An 18,956-nucleotide genomic window follows, 5' to 3' on the forward strand; every position below is an offset into this window, starting at 1 on the left:
TTCTTGTGATCTCTGGCTGATTGTACATGAAAATGGTGCCAAGCTGATGTCCATTATAGCAGCCATGTTGAAAATCTAGTCATCACAACTCGTAATTGTATTTTCCGATCAATGACATTTTATTATGTCTAATTAGTCTAAAATGAAAATAATGATGATCTGGGGTCCACTGTGGCCTCCACAGTTATCTTGAAAATTTTGTTATGGCTACTCGTACATGGATGGTCACATCAACATCGAGTTTTCATTTTAAAAAAGCTTCTTAAGATGTCTAGTTTGTCCTCTATGAAAATGGTGCCTCCTTGAAGGCCATCTTTAAAATCTTGATGTAACTCCTGAACAGAAAGTTATTTTGGCTGCACAGCATTTGATCAGAAAAGTCTTCTTAGCACTACTCCTGCTGAACGAAAAATCATATTGACCAGAAAGACTTGTTATAGCGTCTACTTTGTCACAAATGAAAATGGTTTATCTGGGGTCTAATACAGCTGCCATAATGTCCAGCTTAGAGTCTTGTCACTATTACCCCAGAATGTGTAGTGGTGGAATTGTCACTACTTCCTATCATGTTACGTTGACCTGAAATTATAATGGTGCTGATCTAACTCCCAGTATGTGGCCATCTTGAAAATCTTGTTTTAGCTGCTCTTAAAGGGAAACTCAGTTGCACATGCAATTTTCATCAAAAGAGTTCTTATGGTGTTTGCTTGGTAATAGATAAAATCACTAACCCTCAATATGACCGCCAATGTGGCTGTCTTGAAAATATTCTTCTCTCTACTCACAGGTGGATTGCTATGTGAACATGGGGTTTTCACAGTAGACTTCTTATGATACCTAGTCAGTCCTACAGGAAAATGGTGCTGTTGTAGATTCAGTAAAACTGCTATGGTAGCTGTTGTGAAGATATTGACACCACTGTCAAAAAAGGGTGATCACTACGACATAGAGGTTTTTGACTGAAAGACTTCTAATATCTCCTTTGACCTAAATAAAATGGTGCCAATCTGACATCCAATATATCCACCACGGCATCTTATTTGAAGATCTTGTTGTCGTTGAAAAACATCAGAGTTGGATTCAACACTCAGCAGTTAAAAGGAAGAAATGGTTTTATTTTGAATTCCTGAAAACAAATTCCCAGGAGAGAGTGTTTCTTCTAAGGACTCTTGTTTAATATTGAAAAGTAGCATGCATTTCTTGGTAGTTGTTTTATATCCTCAAATTTATTAAGAATTAGTATCACTATGCCTGTACTCACTAAACGTATGAAATTTTCAGAATCGAAAGAATGATGAAACATCCTATGAAAAGATGCTTAAGTTACGACGAGACCTGAATCGGGCGCTGTAAGTGGAAATACATTACTTTATTATATTTGTAAATTGTTGACCATAATCTAGCTGTCATTTTTTTAGCAAATGCTTTAGGTCTTAAATCATGAAAGATTTTAATTGATAGTACCATGAAGATTTAGAAAGCCCCCATATTTGCCAAGTTTAGTAAACTATATTATACCTGTTCATTCAATTAACCTTGTAAAATTTGCTGTTATTGATGAATTCCCCCAAAAAACTGCTGACTAGTTTGAGCACATTTGGTTGGATTGTTATTTAGGATATGTTGTATCATCATTGTTTAGAGCTCCTCCAGAACATCTCTGCCACTTTTAATCAGACTTGGTTGGAATGTTTTTTAGCAGGTGTATTTCAAAATTGTGTCCGTGGTGGCATCCCCATCAGTGGTGAGGCTTAACAATTAAAATGGAAAGCATATGTTAGACTTATTTGTCAGACCAGTGGATTCATTCAGACATGGTAGTTATGTTTCTTATGACATGCTTTGTCAAATTTTTTTCTTGATTGGCTGCCTTGTAACAAGGTGACTTCCATTGTAACAGTATTGAAAATATCTTTCTGACTTATTCTCTGGAACAGACTGGATCCATTTTGATCAAACATATTAGGAAACGTTTGTTTGGATATGTTCTGTTTAAATTGTGTTCAGGTTATGGTTGATGTTGTTTGTTCAACTGATTACTTCCAATAATAAATTGCACAGACCCAGATCTGCCAGTGCATTGTGAGATGGCAGATCTGGGTTGGTGCAGTTTGCAGTCAGATTTGACTTGTCTCTATATATATATACAGTACTTGTATATGGATTTATTATACATTTTGAACTGGAAGTAGGAAGTTTTTTTTACATTGGCATCTTCCTGATAGTGTAAGTTGAGTAATGCTTCATGTTAATCTTTTACCTATTTATTGTCTTCAAATTACGTTGTACTTTATATGGTACATATTTGCTGGAATCTCGTACATAGGCTTTCAGATAAAAGAATAGAGCTTGACAGAAATTAAAGCATGGAAGTTATTTGTATTAAGAAGAAGAAAAAAAACTAATGTGCAAGTTACAGTATCTCTGAGAAAGGTCAGCGTCGGCATGTATTGAACATTTTTATATTCAGGACACTGTTGGAGTTCATAAAAAGAAGAGAAAAAGCAAAGAAAGAAATGTTGCAGCTGACAATAGAAGTCCTAGAGAAGAGGTGAGAGTCATTTTAAATGTTGTGGATTTTTTTCAGCATCAGAATTTCAGAATGAGCTTTGTGTGGAAATTAGGGTTCAGCAATTCTAAATGATCATATCACAGAAATCTATCTGTGCTGTACCTTTTTCAGTTTGCAAGAAAAGTATAACAGATTCAGTTGAACGGAATTCATAAATTGGACACACTGTATGACCAATTGAAATGTACTATTTGTTTTGCTTCAAGAGCAATATTAAGGGATACTGAACTCGTCAAATTTAGTTGGTGGCCTGTTAAATTTTGAAGTCTCGTTTGTCTTGAATTTGCATTGCTTATATATAAGAAATAGGGCCATTGGCTCATCACAAATGGCTGTATGGGTTTCTGCACTCGAGGGATTCCTGATATTATCAACTGTGTTGTGATTGGAGGGGGGGTGAGAGGTCAGGAGATTAATATTTATCCAGGTCACTAATCCTGAAGGAGATGGGGGACATACTAAGGACAGTTTCCATCTGTCATCAACATATTAATGCTTCAAAATCCATTTTAGTATGTAAATAAACAAGACCCAGAAAAATGATATTACAGGCAGACAAGCATATACATGTTTTAAGTCAAATGATCCTTTCTTTCAGGACAGGTGTAAAATATTGCATTATTTTTCCTAATTGAAAACATTTTTCTTTGCATGGCTCGTTCTTTCAGCTTTGAGTTGGAAGAACGCTCTGGAGTTTGTTAATTGTAGATTGTGTGAGAGCCATTATCTTTCCAAAATAGATTAGCTACAAACTTCCTGGCCATAAACATATACCCAACTTGTTTGAATTCATCTCAGTTCTAAGTACGTCTTGGCAAGTAAAACCAGTTGTTTAGGAACGATTACCAAGCCCAGATTGCAAAGACAATTGATAATTATTCTTAGCTAAGTGAAGTTATTTATGTTGCCCAATTTTTATATAGGAAGAAAAACAGAAAGATTGTTAGACATGGGCTATTGGGTCAGAATTGGAATCTTTGCCCTGGTGATTTTTATGTATCATTGTGAAAGGTCAACATTACTCATTCAGGAAACAAAAAGTTAGTACATTGTATTAGATGAGAAAACAATGATATTTATGATATCTGGAAATGAAGTTCTTTAACAGTATCTTGTGTTTTCCTTCTAGATGTCATAAGTCAAAACTTTTAAAATAAGAGAAATCGTCACATTTTTTGGATTTGATGCTAGTGTTTCATCATAAACAACTTTTTAATATTCATTGTATAAGACTGTTGTATTTGTCTTGAGGTATGGCATGGAGGACTTTGAAGGTCGCTTGTTGGAGGAAGCGGAGGCAATACGGCACAAGTTACCTCCCTTCATTCCACCCTTCTCATACAAAGACTGGGGTCAGGTGAGTATGAAGAGAAAGTCTTTTAAAAAAGCAAGAAATAATGTCTTGGTTGGCAGTAATTAGACGAAATGTTAAAAGCACTTGTAGACAGTTTCTCTGTGCACAACTAGTCTCATCCATCTAATCAGTGATACAGCCCATTGATTGTTCCCCACATAAAATCAAAGCCAGTGTAGCCACTATTTTACCGCTTCAGCCAGTTAATATAGGTAGTTCATAATCTTAATTTGAACAAATTAACAAAACATAGTACATAAAATTAAATTTGATTTTTAGTTTTATTACTCGCCAGAACTTCATATTCTATGTCAAGTATTTTGTTCAACTTTTCAGGTGAATATTTGTGCTTGTGTATCAGATGTACTGTACAATGACCTGTATTTTTGCTTTTCTAACAAACAAGGTTTCTGAACAATTAAAAGCAAACAAAAATATTCATGACCAAATCATTTTTTGGAGGTGGCAATATCTGTTCAGTTTCATATATATATATATAGATGTACTTTTTTTCAGTACTCACACTTAAGTCAGTTTAGCTGCATATAATAGCAGAATGCTTTTCTCATTTCAAGTGATAACATTCCTTAGGTTTTTTGTTTGGTCATAGTTCTAGTTCAGATGTTATGGAAGAGTCTCAAGATATAAACAGCTTTTGATTATAAAAATCCATATTTTCTAAACCAGAATGTTTTTGATTCCATTCAATAGGGGTCTTAAATTATTCTTGAACAAAAAATTTATTTTCATCTAGAAAAACCTGGAAAAGACCTGGCAATTTTTTGTTTTAAAAAGCATTGAAACCCTGGTGTTGTCAGCATCTGTTTTCACTAAGAGACTTCCTAACAAATGTCTAATTGTATACCTAAATGAAATGATGCCAGTCTGATGTCCAGAATGGCTGCCACAACAGCCATCTTTGAACAAATATATCACTGCTTCAGAACAGAAAGCAATATTGACACGAGGCTTTCGTCAGAATTCTTGTGATGTCAAGTTGTTCCTCAGTAAAAATGGTTGCCATTCTCACATTCAATATGCCTGTCATGGTGACAATCTCCTAATTTGAAAATGATGCTAATCTTGCATTGAATATGTCCACCACAGCAGTTAATATAAATATCCTATAAATGACTGGAGAATATCAGAGTTTCAATTCTCCACATTTAACTTGAAATCCTGGAAATTTTCTTCTTGAATAATAGAGGGATTCTTGTTTCACATGTGTTCATGATTGCAGCCTTATAGTCTCTCTTAAGGACAAATCAGAGTTGTCCTAATTTTTGCAAAGTTGAAGCTTTCTGTGTGTTACTTTAATAACCATGGCTTCAGTCTAATAAAACTGACATTGAAAATCAGAAATTTTCTGCATCATTCTCCAGACAGAACTTTTGTTTAATTTGTCTTACGTTTTGTTTTTAGAAAAAAAGTCCCTTCTGCATGTAGTTTCAGAAGGAGATTGGGGTAATAAAACCGACAATTATAAAAACAGGTTTACATGATAACCTTGTGTAGTAAATTGACTTTTTATATATTTGTATAAAACACATTGTGAATGAACAGTTAGCATTGAATATGAAGAACAAAAAATTAAAATTTACAGACCAGAATCTATTTACCACAGCCCAGGTACTATCCATGCTGCATGATGGATTTATGAGTAGGGGGAGTAGGTTGCTATGTCCTTAATACAAGTGCAGGACAGTAAATAATGTTGTTCATACACCTGTATGATGTCATACTTGCCTCCTTTTCAAAATGAACATATCCCATATTTACATAGAGCATAGTTTTGTCTGTAAAGATATTGATTTTAAAGAATTAAAGACATTAGTTAATGGTGTCACATTTTTTGTATACTAGACCAACAATTCTTCTATTCAAACTTTGCATTTGGTGGATTTGGAAAAAAGGCAGGCAAATTATAATAGTTATCAGAGACTATATATATGGGCTGCATGAAGATCAATTAAATATCTATGCAATTAAGAATGCAAATGATCAATGTCAAAAGATATGTGTTTATATATAAATTGATAAATACCTCCATGGTGTCTTAATTTTTCAGGAAGAAGTTGTTGTCAAAAAGAAACGAGAATATAGGAAAAGGAAACATAAGCAACCAAATAATCTGTCACAAAATAATCAAACCACTAGTGCTCATCAACCATTGTATAATGATGTGGACATCCTTCACCATGGAGATGTGTATACATCAGAAGAAGAAGGGCTTTCACCAGTAAGTATTGGTGCTTTTCGTCTACCGATGTTGGCAGATAACAAGACATAGTTGTCACTTGGCAGAATGTAGCATTGCTTTTATCTGACTTTATCTATATGGGTACTTTCTTATCATTATGCCTTAAACATTTTTTCCTCTCTCAGTTCAGAATTTTGAGCTTATATTCTATAACAAATTCACAGTTCCAGTACGGGGCGAAAATTATAACTGTTAAATGTTCAAGATAAACCCAGCTATCAACGCATAAAGCTAAATTACTGCCATTGTTTAAGTCATTCCCTGTCATTTTGCATATATGATACTTGGAAGTGGAAATCGCAGACTTAACTATGATTGTACCAACTACAGCTGCATATGTACATTGATGCCATGTCTCTCTTTTTTCCTCACAGATGTCTCCATCTGATCATGAAGATGAAAATGACCCAGATGGAATTTTTGCATTCAGAAGGAAAAAACATTGCAGTTATTATGCTGTAAGTATATGTGTGCATGTGTGTGTGTGTGTGTGTGTGTATCCCTTCGAGAGTCTTATCAAGCCTGGAATACTACCCCACAAAGCTTCAGAAATGTAGCTTCTACTCCATAATGCTATTATAAACAAGCTTAAACCCATGGTTGGCTGATTATCTATTTACACTCCACACTGAATGACCTTGATTTGCATAGGTATGAATATAGAGGGGCAAGCAAACAAATTTTACAGTACATACTTTTTGATTAATTAAAGATTCTCCCTAAAGCTTTTGCTTTGCCCATTGTAATAATTGAGTGCCCCTGAATGTCTGATTTTACATTTGATGCAGATGTGATCGTTCAGAAATCAGCTCTGGGGCACTTTAATCAGGACACTATAATCGACAAGTAGGGGTATTGTATTTGCTTGCTTATAAAGCCAGACTAAATGCCAGGACCCCGATGTGCCAGCACATCATGGGTCTGTGCAGTTTGCAATTGGACTAGACTTTTTAAGTGAATATATACTGTATGCTTATGCTTCTGCTAAAGCAATACTATCAAAACAAAACACTTTGAGATATTGTTTTTAACATGCCTTCCACAAGTTGGAAGGTATTAGATTGTTTTGTGCTATTTACTTCATAACCTTCAATGCAACTTAAAGTAGGAGTGAATTTGTTTATACATTGGCAAGCTTTTTATTTTAAAAAAATGTATGTTCTATATTATGGTGGGTCATTCTAAGGAGGTTAACACTGTATTGTACAGTAAAGATTGTTGGTTTTTTTTCATTTTACACAAGATAAGGATTTTTTAAAAAACATAATAACAAAGAAACATTACATCCAAATTGTCAGCTACTTTTCAGAATGTTTATATTTGTGTACATGTCGATGACATAGGACATGCCACTACTAAATGAATATTTCCAATCCATCCAAAGTGTTAATATACGTGTATACAGTATGCACCAGCCTGAAAGAAAAATTATCAGTAGTCATCTGTTCTTTATTAATCTGAGATTTTTATTTACATCTTTACTAGAGATGTGCAGATGACCGTAAAGAATAATAGGTGCATCACTCTGAGTACAGTCTAATGAAGGGGTCTCAAACATGGCCAGCATGCTACATGCAGCCTGTGGAGTTATTTCCTGTGGCCTGCAACTACAACCAGAATTTGTAAAATAAATAATAATGTACATTGTTTCAAACATTTCAACTGGCAACCTTTTATACAAGCCACCGTTCACTGTATTAATTGGTTTCAGTGATGTGGCCCTCAGTCCATTGCACTAGTTAGTCATCATTTTGCCCTCATGGTGATTTGAGAGACTCCAGCTCAAATGTATGCTACATTGTGTAGATCCTTGCAAGCTCCAGGTACAATGGCTGGTACTAAGTTATCACTTCAAGTTGCATGAAAATCTGTTGTCTCTGAGTGATCACTAATTTCACAATATATTCAGTTGTTGGTATCACAGATGTGAGAATGTCACTAATTTAATTAACATAATCACAGAAATCAACATCCTCAGTACCAGACTCAAAGAGGCATAATGTGTCATGAACGGAAGCAAGTGTAATGTCATCATTGGTAATGACATCTGCTTGCTCACTAAACCCACCTTAATAAAAGTTTGCAACACAGGCATATTTGATTAGAACATGTGGACTTTGACTTACAAGCTGCACATTTATTCAAAATACAAGTATAGAATGATAGCTAAAGAGCATTTCTAAATTATTTGGTCAGAAAAATATAAAACCATTTCTTTCCATGCTTTAATTGCATTGAACCTGTAACATGCAATTCTAAATTAACTATTATGAATCAGGTGTGATTATCACACTTTTGTTACATTGCATCTTTGTTCTGCCTTGATTATTTCAGTGACTGCCATTGTTTACCTAGGTTTGTCACATTCAGTGATAAAAGCATTGTAATTTTCTCTGATGGACCACCTGGGTTGAACACTATAACCATTTGTAAGAAAGGAATCGTAGATTCTAATTAGTAATTTGGTGTAGGAAATTAAACTCCAACAGTCTAACAGAGTATTTTATCCAAGAATGTAATAAACAACAATCTATACTTGATAATGAGTTGGTATTAAACAAGTGGACGGGCTCCTGGAAGCTACTACATGTTTGATAGGGCTAACAATGTAGTCATTTATGACATTAATCTTTTCTTTTTCAGCCTTTACTAAATCGCCTGGGAAATTGGTCCTGGTGTGGTCAGGATGAAGGTGGAACAGGCAATAAAAAGTACTGTTACAACTTGGTTTCATTGTCACAGCCTCCAAAATGTATAGGATTTGCACGTCGGAGGATAGGGCGGGGAGGCAGGTATGTACCTTAGGATTTTATTTTGCAACAGCACACAATTTACACAAAGCAGTAGAAGTTATGGGTCTTGCAAATGTGCAAGGCTGCAAGTGAGTTGTATGTTTTCACCCACCTAAAGGCATTCGGATGTGTAATAGGTCATAAAATAAGTGAAGCAACCTTATTGTCCAGAGGTATGTCCCATGATCATTTTCCAGCTGAGAAGTTCCTGGACATTCTAAAAGAGTCAAGTTTATAGCAGAAATCGGACTTTGTATTTTAAGGATTTTACCCCTTTTTATGTCTGCCATAATGTTGTTCCTTATGCTGTAATGTTGTCTGTCCATTGTTTCGTTCTGTATTTCATTTACACATGGTAATACAAGTTCTTGACCAAACTTTGTGGCTCACTTGCACTTGGAGTAAGGAACAAGTCTGTTGATTTCGGGGATGGTACAAAGGTCAAGGTCCCAATGAAATAAGAAATAAGATTGGATTTCTCTCAATAATATCTGAACCGCTCCAGTGGCCTAGTGGTTAGAGCCTCTGCTTCGGAAGCAGGAGGTCATGGGTGCAGTCCCCAACCAAGTCAGACCAAAGACTTACAAAAAATGGTACTAACAGCTGCCTCGCTAGGCGCTCAACATTAAGAGGTTATTGTTAGGACTGGTCGGCCAAATGTCAGGATAATGTGTCTGGGAGGGATATCATGCAACATGTTATGCTAGACAGCTCTATTAATTGCCACACTGCAGATGTCGTAGCGCTATGACTGAAAAATTGTTAAAGCTACGTTAAAAATCATAATCACAACACACATGCACACATACACAATAACGTCTGATCTACATCATTTACTTAGATCAAATTTTTTGATGACTCACATAGGAAACACTATTCGATTTTGAGTCAAAAGGTCAAGGCTGCTGCGACTGAAAAAGGGTTTCCTTGTAATAACATTTGTTCAACATAACAGATCTGCTCCATATTTTGTGAACTGCTTATATTTGGAGGGAAGCAAAAGCTAATTGATTTGAGGGTCAGATAGTACAAGCTTATTTCTTTGTAACTGAAAGAAAAGTGGTTTTTACAAACACATCTCAGGGGGTGGGGGTGGGCTGAGTGGTTTAAAGTGCTTTCCATTACGGATTACTGGCATCTCACCTCTGTCTGTGTGGGTTCGAGTCTAGGATTTGACCAGTGTGGATATGTGAGAAAGCTTGCCATTAGCTTCTGGGTCGGTGCTTTCATCCCAGGGTTTTCCCAGGTACTTCCTCCACTGTTAATACTGGCCGCCATGCATAGCCAATCGTGTGCTGAAAAATGACGTTAAACCCCACAACAACAACAAAAAACGGATCTCAGTCAGATGCATTGATGACTGTTATACACGAAGTTAGAATATAATCAGCTTTTCACAGTTCACTTATTTTAAATATTGATTAGAACAGTTTGTTTATTTTGCTCAAACATTTACATTTTCCTTATGTTATGTCAGTCAAGATGGTACAAAATTGCACAGTAAATTGACCTATGCACCGTCTTCATTTACCTGACTGTTGATGGCTTGCATTGTAGTGGAGGAAGAACCCTTTTGATTTTGGGCTCAAAAGCTGAAAGGTCAAGGTCACTTTGAAAACAAAACAATTGTTCTCCGCCAACTGCAACTCATAAACTTTGGATCGTAAGGAAGAACCTTGGCAATATCAGGATCAAAAGGTCATGGTTACCAAAGGAAGAAAAATGTTTTCTGCACAGTAAATTGAGTTCTCCATCATCTGCAGTTACCAGACTTTGTGGATGGCTGCACTTTTGGTGAAAATTAATCCTATTGATTTTGTAATCAAAAGATTGCTAGGGCTGGGTATTTCCAGTTACATTGTAATGTAATGTATTTCATGATAATTTTCTTCAATTTCATATGTAGCAAGATAGCATCAGGTCGATAAATACACTGAAAAATATACTAGTGTTCAGATTGTATAAACCTGTTGTATGTGCTCAATTTCCTAAACAAAAACAAAGCTTCGTACTCTTCTTTCTGTCACCCTTTTCAATAATTCTAAGTATTTATCAGATGCATGAAATTAATTTTTAATTTTTTTTTTAATTCTGCTGAAAAGATGCATGTGACTTGTATCAATGAGTAGGGTGCCTTAGTTTTAAAACCCTGTTGTTGTTGTCCACTAAGACAGAAAAAAATAGAAACATTCAGCTTTAAGAACAAAACATAGCACATGTTGATATCATTTTGTTGCCAATGTGTACCAGTGTGTTAATTAGAATTTGAAAGGGCAAGGCCATGTTTTCTTCTGAATTCATCTATCCTTGGATTTCATGCATGGAAAATTGGACCATAGGAATTTTCTTGTTTAAATGGGAGTGGGTATATGATCACAATATGTTGTGCTCTCTGCACTAATGAAGAAAATAACATGGACATTAATGGACGCTGTTAAGAACTAAGTGCTATGATTTCTTTTTTCCCATCTATGGTTTCAGTACATATATGAATTTGCATTCATAGACTAATGTGTCATTTATGTAGGTGTTTGAACTTGGGCCCACTTTCGGACCATGTTGTAAAAATATATCCTCCATCTTTCACAGTACAGTTGTTTCTGACAAGGCTTATGAGAATACATGGAGCCATTAGAAGAAGTAGTTAATAGTGTTAAGTTTTGTATCAAGTCTTTGTATAATTAATCTGTCTTTTCTTCCAGGGTTATATTTGATCGAGCTTTCACTTCTTGGGATGATGGTTTATGCCAATTGGACCTGACGAGTTCGGGATCTTTTTCAGGGACTTTAGGGGACTATGTAACTTATATTAGGGAAAGAAAAATGTGAGTACACAAGAGTATAGATGAGAAATGTGAGTACATAAGTATATGGATGAACATGTAATGTCAATTGATTTTACGTTGTTGTTCCCCAGTACGGATAAACATGTGATTAGTACTCAGATGCAGTAATTCTGCCTTGTATAGCCTGTTGTCCTTATACAGCAGTCTATATTTGTGTAGAACAACAAGTCATGTAACAACACTTGGAATCCACATGCATCATTGAAATGTGCATAGGCATTTGGTGACTTGTCAGATTGGACCAGATTCTTGTTGTCTGATAGGTAGAAATAATTTGCTTGCTTTTGTTCTTTCTTTATTTTGCCTTCAAATTTTAGAGTCCTTATGATAACGGTTATTGAACATCTGAAAATCTTTTAAATAAATGCTGCTATTCTATGAAAGACATTTTTGCCCAAATAGAAAAATAACATTGTTGAGGGGTTATTTTTATAATATTTGTCTCAGGAGGCAGGGCCACAAAGTAATCATCCTTCTTCACATCCTGAACACATTTCAGTGGTAGAACAATTTGTGCAGTTTTTTTATGGATTGCCCATGCAGCTTAATAAATATAGTGCTTATCAACTGTAAATATGCATGTAACATATGACTTTGCTCCTGTAATATTTTTTGAGTTACTGGCCTTTTTGTTTTTTTTAGCTTAATGCACTGTATGACACGGTTACCATGTGGGCAGATTTTTAATGGATTGCCATGAAACTTTGTAAATATTATGACTATAATGTTGATGTCAGATTAATGTGTTCCCACAAATTTGTTAACAATTGTCGACTTATTTTATACACCCAGCACAGAATGGAGTGCATTATGTTATTGTCCTATCTGTCTGTCTCCAATTTCAGTTCCACAAAATAACTCACGTTCTCCAGTCTTCAGGTTCCATACTTTGTGGGTTGCTTGCCCTTGGGATAAGAAAGAATCTTATTAATTTCAAGGTCAGATGTTTGAAGGTGGGGGTCCCAGACTGAATGAAGAAAATTGGTTTCCACTCAATATTTCCCTACCTTCTACAATTACCCATCTATGTTGATGGCTTGCGCCTGGAGTAAGGAAGAAGTCTATTGATTCTGGAAGTACAAGATTAGTGAGTGAAAGAAGATAAATGGTTTCTGCACAATAACTCCTCCTCCATCTACATTTTCCAAACTTTGTGATTGGCATGGACTTTGGCTAAGGGAAAAGCCTAGAAATATTTTGTTCAAAGTCAAATTCACGACGATTGAAAGAAGATTGTTTCCATACAGTAACAAGAGTGCTAAATCACAGACCCAAACCAGACTTTGATGATGTCTTGAACTTGGAATAAGGAGGTCTGGATCATTGACTGAAAGAAGAAAAATGGTTTCTGCACAATAGCATCATTTTACAAACTGGGTGGGTGGTTTGCTACCGAGGTAAAGAAGTAGTCAGGGGTTAGGGCAGTCAAAGGTCAGTGTCACTGACTGACTTTAAGAAAAGTTGTTTTCTGCACAACAAAAGGGCATATCGATTTTGGGATCAAAAGATCAGGGTTATTATTTTGGCTTAAAGAAAAATGGGTTTTACAGAATAACTTTCTTAACCAAATGTTGTGGATGGCATGCAGTTACGAAAATAACAACCAATAGATTAATGGGTCTAAGGGTCTGACATAATGGACATGTCAAGCTTAAAAAAGGTAATCATTTCTCTGCATTTGGTTCAGTTCAGAGCCACATATTTTGACCCAATGTTAAGGTCATTTGGACCAATTAGTCATTAATCTTAGAGTCGGCCATGTTCTAAAAATGCCTAAACAGAAGACCATTAAACACTAGCCAGTGTGTTACTCATAATACTTTTGTTGACATACCAAAGAATGTACTTTGCAGCAATCTTGTGCATGGAACTAGTCTAACAGGTTACACTAGATTTCCATGAAACTTTGGAAAGTTTATGGTCATCATTTGAAGATGTACATACCAACAAACCACTCTGCCTCATTGATTTTGGTTTTGAGTTGTTCCTCTCTTTTACTTTAAATTGATAGAGACAGAATGTTAAGAACACAATAAAGCCATCAGTTTTCAATGGATCAGGTTTGTAATGTTTGCTTTTGGGCTAATTGCTCTTGCTGTCCTGCTGTATTGATTTGATATTGAGAATGCAACTTGCTGTTAGAGTTTTTACCTATTGTGGTCATCTAAAGATTGCACAATGCATTGTGCTCCTATGGTTTTTGTATGATGTTTATACGAGTTGTTGGCTTACTTTAAATGCAGCTGGAGGCAGAGTGTGATGGGTTTGTGAATGGAAGTACTTCAGGTTTTAGTGGCTTACTGTGATATGTGGTTATCATCAGAAGGTTTGCATGTTGACTTAGTATTTTCATTCTCTCATGTTTGTTTGTTTGTATTCCCCTACCAATTTCAGAGGGGCCACGAGTAGCCTAGTGATCTAAAGTGCTCTCCGTTACAGATCACTGCCATCTCATCTGTCTGCATGGGTTCGAGTCTAGGATTCGGCCAATGTGGGTATGTGAGAAAGTTTGCCAGTAGCTTCTCGTGGGTCAGTGGTTCTTACCGGGGTTTTACCAGGTTTTTCCTCCACCATTAATACTGGCCGCCATGCATAGCCTATCGTGTGCTGAAAAATGGTGTTAAACCCAACAACAACAACAACAACCGATTTCAGAAACATATCATAGATATAAATAAATAAACAAAACCTGATTGTTTCATTCATCAGATTTTTCATTTCTAAACTGATTGTCACCATGGTGTCCCAAACACTCAATTTCATTGGGAGTTTCTTAGTATTATGGACGTCACATTTTGCAAGGATGACTCTTTTCAAGCAATAGATGTGATGTAGTTATTAATAATCTCAATAATTTTCTACATTTAGAAGTTACATCTCTTTGAACACATGTATTCAAGAGTTTTTGCTTTGACTTATTCTGTTTGTTTTAGAAATGTTAAAACTAGATAATGCAAAATTTTTATGCTGATGACAGTTTTTACTGACATGGACTATTCTAGAAACCAATACAGTACGAGTCTGCTTGTTTACATTAATATTTTCCGTTTAGTTTGAAATGCAAACAAGTTGACAGCATTAAGAACCTCCTGGAGACAGGTTAAGAAGTATAGCTACAAGAAAATGTGCATGCTTGAAACATTAAAAATGCAGTTTTAATTTTTTTGCAAATTAATGAAATAAACAGTGTAGCTTAAATTAATATTTAAAAAAATGAAAATTTTATGCGTGGATAAAAAGGCCAAAGTATGTCTTTATGCCACAATGCTGTGCTGCAGTTTATAATTACTGTTACACTGTAGTATGTGGCAGTTTGTACCTGCATACCGATTGTGAAATGAAAAGCCTGAAGGATATACGGAGTGTGCAAAACTTTGGTCATTGCCTTCATTTATATATAATTTCAAGCCCAGTTATCATCAGGGAGTACTTAACATTGTCATCTTCGCATTTCAAACCAAATAGGAGTTTTGTGCTAACACTGCTTCCATATTTGTATGGGCAAGTCCTTTTTGATGAGTTTCTAGAATGACTTTACAACTCTTTAAAATTTGAGGGCATATATTTTCCATTTTTTTAAAAAGAAACTTTCAGTTTTTTAGGGAAATATTTGGACTGTTCATTAATATTGGATACAGGCAACACATTGTTTACCTTCTGTGTTCATGTAGTCCAAAACTCAACCCCTTCACTGAAAATGGAATTTTCCAAGAACCAGAAAATGACAGCATGCTCATTCACATAGTAAACTTCATTTAGTCTGAAATGTGGGATGGTATTGTAGGGTTGGCCTCTCTGCTGATAATTGGGTTAAAAAGTATAATTTATTGAATGAAAGTTTTGTGCATTTTTAAAAATATCCTTCAGACATATTTTTAGTTAAAATCTGAATGAGTGGGAGTTGCCCCCCCCCCCCATAAAAGGGAAATAATCTGCTTGCTGATAGTCATATACGCTTGAGAACCTTACAGTCAAGTAGTCTGAAACAAAATTTGGTTGTCTTGGGTGCATGGACTGGGGTAATAAGTTATGGGTGTCAGCCTAGGATGAGATGATGACTTAAAATACAGTGGAATAACTACCTCCTCTTTCTGTATTAGTAGTTTGTTTTGACGTCAGGCATGCATTTGAATTAGAGAAATTAAAATATAGATCCTAGTTGAGAGTTTGTTAGTCGCGAGCTGTCAAGGCCATCATTTGGATGTGATATTTATTTTCTTGCTGCCTTCTTGACTCAATATTGACTGTAAATTTCTATTTTTCCCTTTCAGTCCACACTATCGTCCACACTCACCTCCATCAGAAGATTCCAGTCCTTCTCATTTTAATGGCTCATCATTTTCCAATTCACAAGAACCAATAGAGTTTAATATGGAGCTTTTTGAGTCTCATCGTGAACAGTTATTATTACAAATGCAGCGGCAGCAGCAAGAACAGCTGTTGCTGCAAGATTCATTGGACCTCGAAATCTCGTACAATGGTCTTGATCATTCCTTTTCATCACAACCCACATCTAGATTCACATTGGACTCGGACAGTGCGAAATTTGCCGTGTCGGCAGTTATTAGTTCATCACAGATTCAGCATCATAGTGCTATAGTCACTTCCACAACAAATGGTGCTAATCTTAGTAGCAATAGTAGCAACATTAATATCAACAAGTCGCCATCGGTTGTGTCATCCACTCTGCCTCTCACAAATGGACCAATTGTAGAGAGTAAGTAACGTTGCCATTTAGAGAATGATATATTCTAATGTGAAGGGGATTGAAAAACTTTTTTTTTTTAGCCCTTGTCACATCACAGAGATCACTAAAGTGATTAGACAGTTAAAAGCTTTACATGTTTTTGGTTTATGGATATGGTGGAAAAGTCTAACTGGTGTATAAATTGGACCCACTATAAAAAAATTATTACCAGCTAGAATTTGCTCCTGTTACATCGTGAAAGATCCCCCTAAATACGTACCCTTTCATTAGCACAACTTAGCTGGTCAGTAGCAGTTCTTCGAAAATTCTTGTGTAACTTGGGGGAAAAAGATGGTCTGCTGTACATCAGAATTTTCATTATCTAAATTTTGACTGATATATGGTGGTTCATGGCAATTTGTTGGTAGGAAAATGGCAGGAAGATTTTGCCAGCACTACCCTTGAGTTTAAATGTCACCAAAATCAATGCCTCAGTGCCTCAGGTAGTCACAATTTTATACACCTCCTCAGGTAGTCACAATTGTATACACCTATCATAAGGCATAGTGCACTTTGTTAGGACAGGTCATATTTTGCTTCCACACAGTAAATCCAGTTCTCTAGTATCTACTGCTACCAGACATTTTACATAACTTGCAATTTGGACAAGAAAAACACCTATTTATATTGGGGTCAAAAGGTACAAGGTCAGGGTCAACATGATTGAAAGAAGGAAAATGGTTTGTGCACATTGATGTTACTTCTGCATCACAGACGAAAACCAAACTTTGTGGGTGGCTTGGAGTAGGAAAAAGCCAGTTGACTTTGGGAGCAAGAAGGAGGAAAAAGCCAGTTGACTTTGGGAGCAAGAAGAAAAATGGTTTCAATACAACAACTTTAATTTTACATATTGTAGGTCTAAAATGTATGCTGTGATGAGCTAGTTTATCCTGTCTAGTCTGACCTGTTGAAGCATTATAGTATACATTGTAATTTTGCATCAAGTTGTTATTGAAAGTCGTATATGTTCTACATCAGTGAATGCATTTAACTGAAACCTCCAGATAATATTGTGAATCTAAAGTTTATATGCTGACAAGCTCAGAGTTCCTATTTGCTTGTCTCGCCTGTTGAAGCATTATCATCATCATTAAAGCATGCTTTATCATTGTCAGCAGTGTTTTATGTTGAAATTTATGAAAGTCACATCTTGAACATCATTTTCTGGATTTGACTAACAATCTAACAATTTAGGATTATACTACTAAAGGCCTAAAGTTCAAGAAGATCCTGTCTTGACAGTCTCAGGTCCTTAAGGATTATGGTCTGCTGAACACACTTATGGTCTGCTGAACACTCTTATGCTCTGCTGAACACACTTATGCTCTGCTGAATACTTGTATGTCTGCTGAACACTTATGGTCTGCTGAATACTTGTATGTCTTCTGAACACTTATGGTCTGCTGAATACTCTTATGGTCTGCTGAACACTCTTATGGTCCGTTGAATACTTGTTTGTCAGCTGAACACTCGTATGGTTTGCTGAATAATTTTATGGTCAGCTGAACACTCATTTTTGCTGAACACTTATTGTCTGCTGAATACATTTATGGTCTGCTGAATACTCTTTATCTGCTGAACTCTTATGGTCTGCTGAATACTTTTATGGTCTGCTGAATACTTATTGTCTGCTGAATGCTCTTTTTATCTGCTTTACTCTTATGGTCTGCTGAATACTTATTGTCTGCTGAATACTCTTTTTATCTGCTGAACTCTTATGGTCTGCTGAATACTTTTAGGTGGCACTCTACAGTTTCATATTTTGCATAGGGTTAGGATTTTAAAGAAAAAGAATTTCCCCAACTTCCCTCACTGGTTATACTGTCTATTTAAAAAAAGACCTTGTATATCTTAGGTATGATTCAAAGAACCTTTAATTCCCTTTATTTTGATGTTTGATTGATGGGTGTAATATGGGTTATAGAGTATACAGCTTGGCCTTACTCCAGATGTGCACCTTTCAAAAAAGTGCTAGCTCTACTTGGTCATTTTCACTTCCTGAACTTCAGAGGTAAATTTTATAGAAAGGAGCCGATAACGTTTTTTACATTTTATATATTTGGTAATTCATTCATTGCACTTTCAGAATCTCTTATTGTCTAGTCTAGCAAAATCTGTTTTCCCTATTTTAATAGCTGCTATGGATAGTGTACTTTACACAAATTCAGGCTGATTTTTTTTAGCACAAGGGAGCATTAATTTTAGTTAGCAGTGTGTTTAAATCATGTACAGTTTCCAAAAGTACAATATCCAAATAAATATCATCCACATTACATTAATGTAGCATAGAGGTATGCCACCATTCTCTCCATTGTGCATGTTTTAAATGCAAACAGCTTCACCTTACATACCTCACTCTCTCAAAAGTACATAATAACTGGTGAG

At 35.7% G+C, this 18,956-nt stretch overlaps 1 protein-coding gene across 1 annotated transcript in view; it reads left to right on the forward strand.

Annotated features, from left to right (window-relative positions):
- The window catches only part of LOC149791377 (enhancer of polycomb homolog 1-like), a 67,318-nt gene that overhangs the window by 31,735 nt on the left and 16,627 nt on the right, over positions 1–18,956 (forward strand). Inside the window, exons 6-13 of the mRNA XM_089969931.1 lie at positions 1,282–1,349; positions 2,471–2,551; positions 3,824–3,929; positions 5,995–6,165; positions 6,561–6,644; positions 8,830–8,978; positions 11,681–11,803; positions 16,096–16,541. Of these exons, the coding sequence (XP_089826057.1) occupies positions 1,282–1,349; positions 2,471–2,551; positions 3,824–3,929; positions 5,995–6,165; positions 6,561–6,644; positions 8,830–8,978; positions 11,681–11,803; positions 16,096–16,541 (1,228 nt within the window). The remainder of the gene's footprint in view (positions 1–1,281; positions 1,350–2,470; positions 2,552–3,823; positions 3,930–5,994; positions 6,166–6,560; positions 6,645–8,829; positions 8,979–11,680; positions 11,804–16,095; positions 16,542–18,956) is intronic.

Source organism: Sinohyriopsis cumingii, chromosome 9 (genome assembly GCF_028554795.1).
Source record: "Sinohyriopsis cumingii isolate HCF-2022 chromosome 9, ASM2855479v2, whole genome shotgun sequence".
In the NCBI taxonomy this organism is placed as follows: domain Eukaryota; kingdom Metazoa; phylum Mollusca; class Bivalvia; order Unionida; family Unionidae; genus Sinohyriopsis; species Sinohyriopsis cumingii.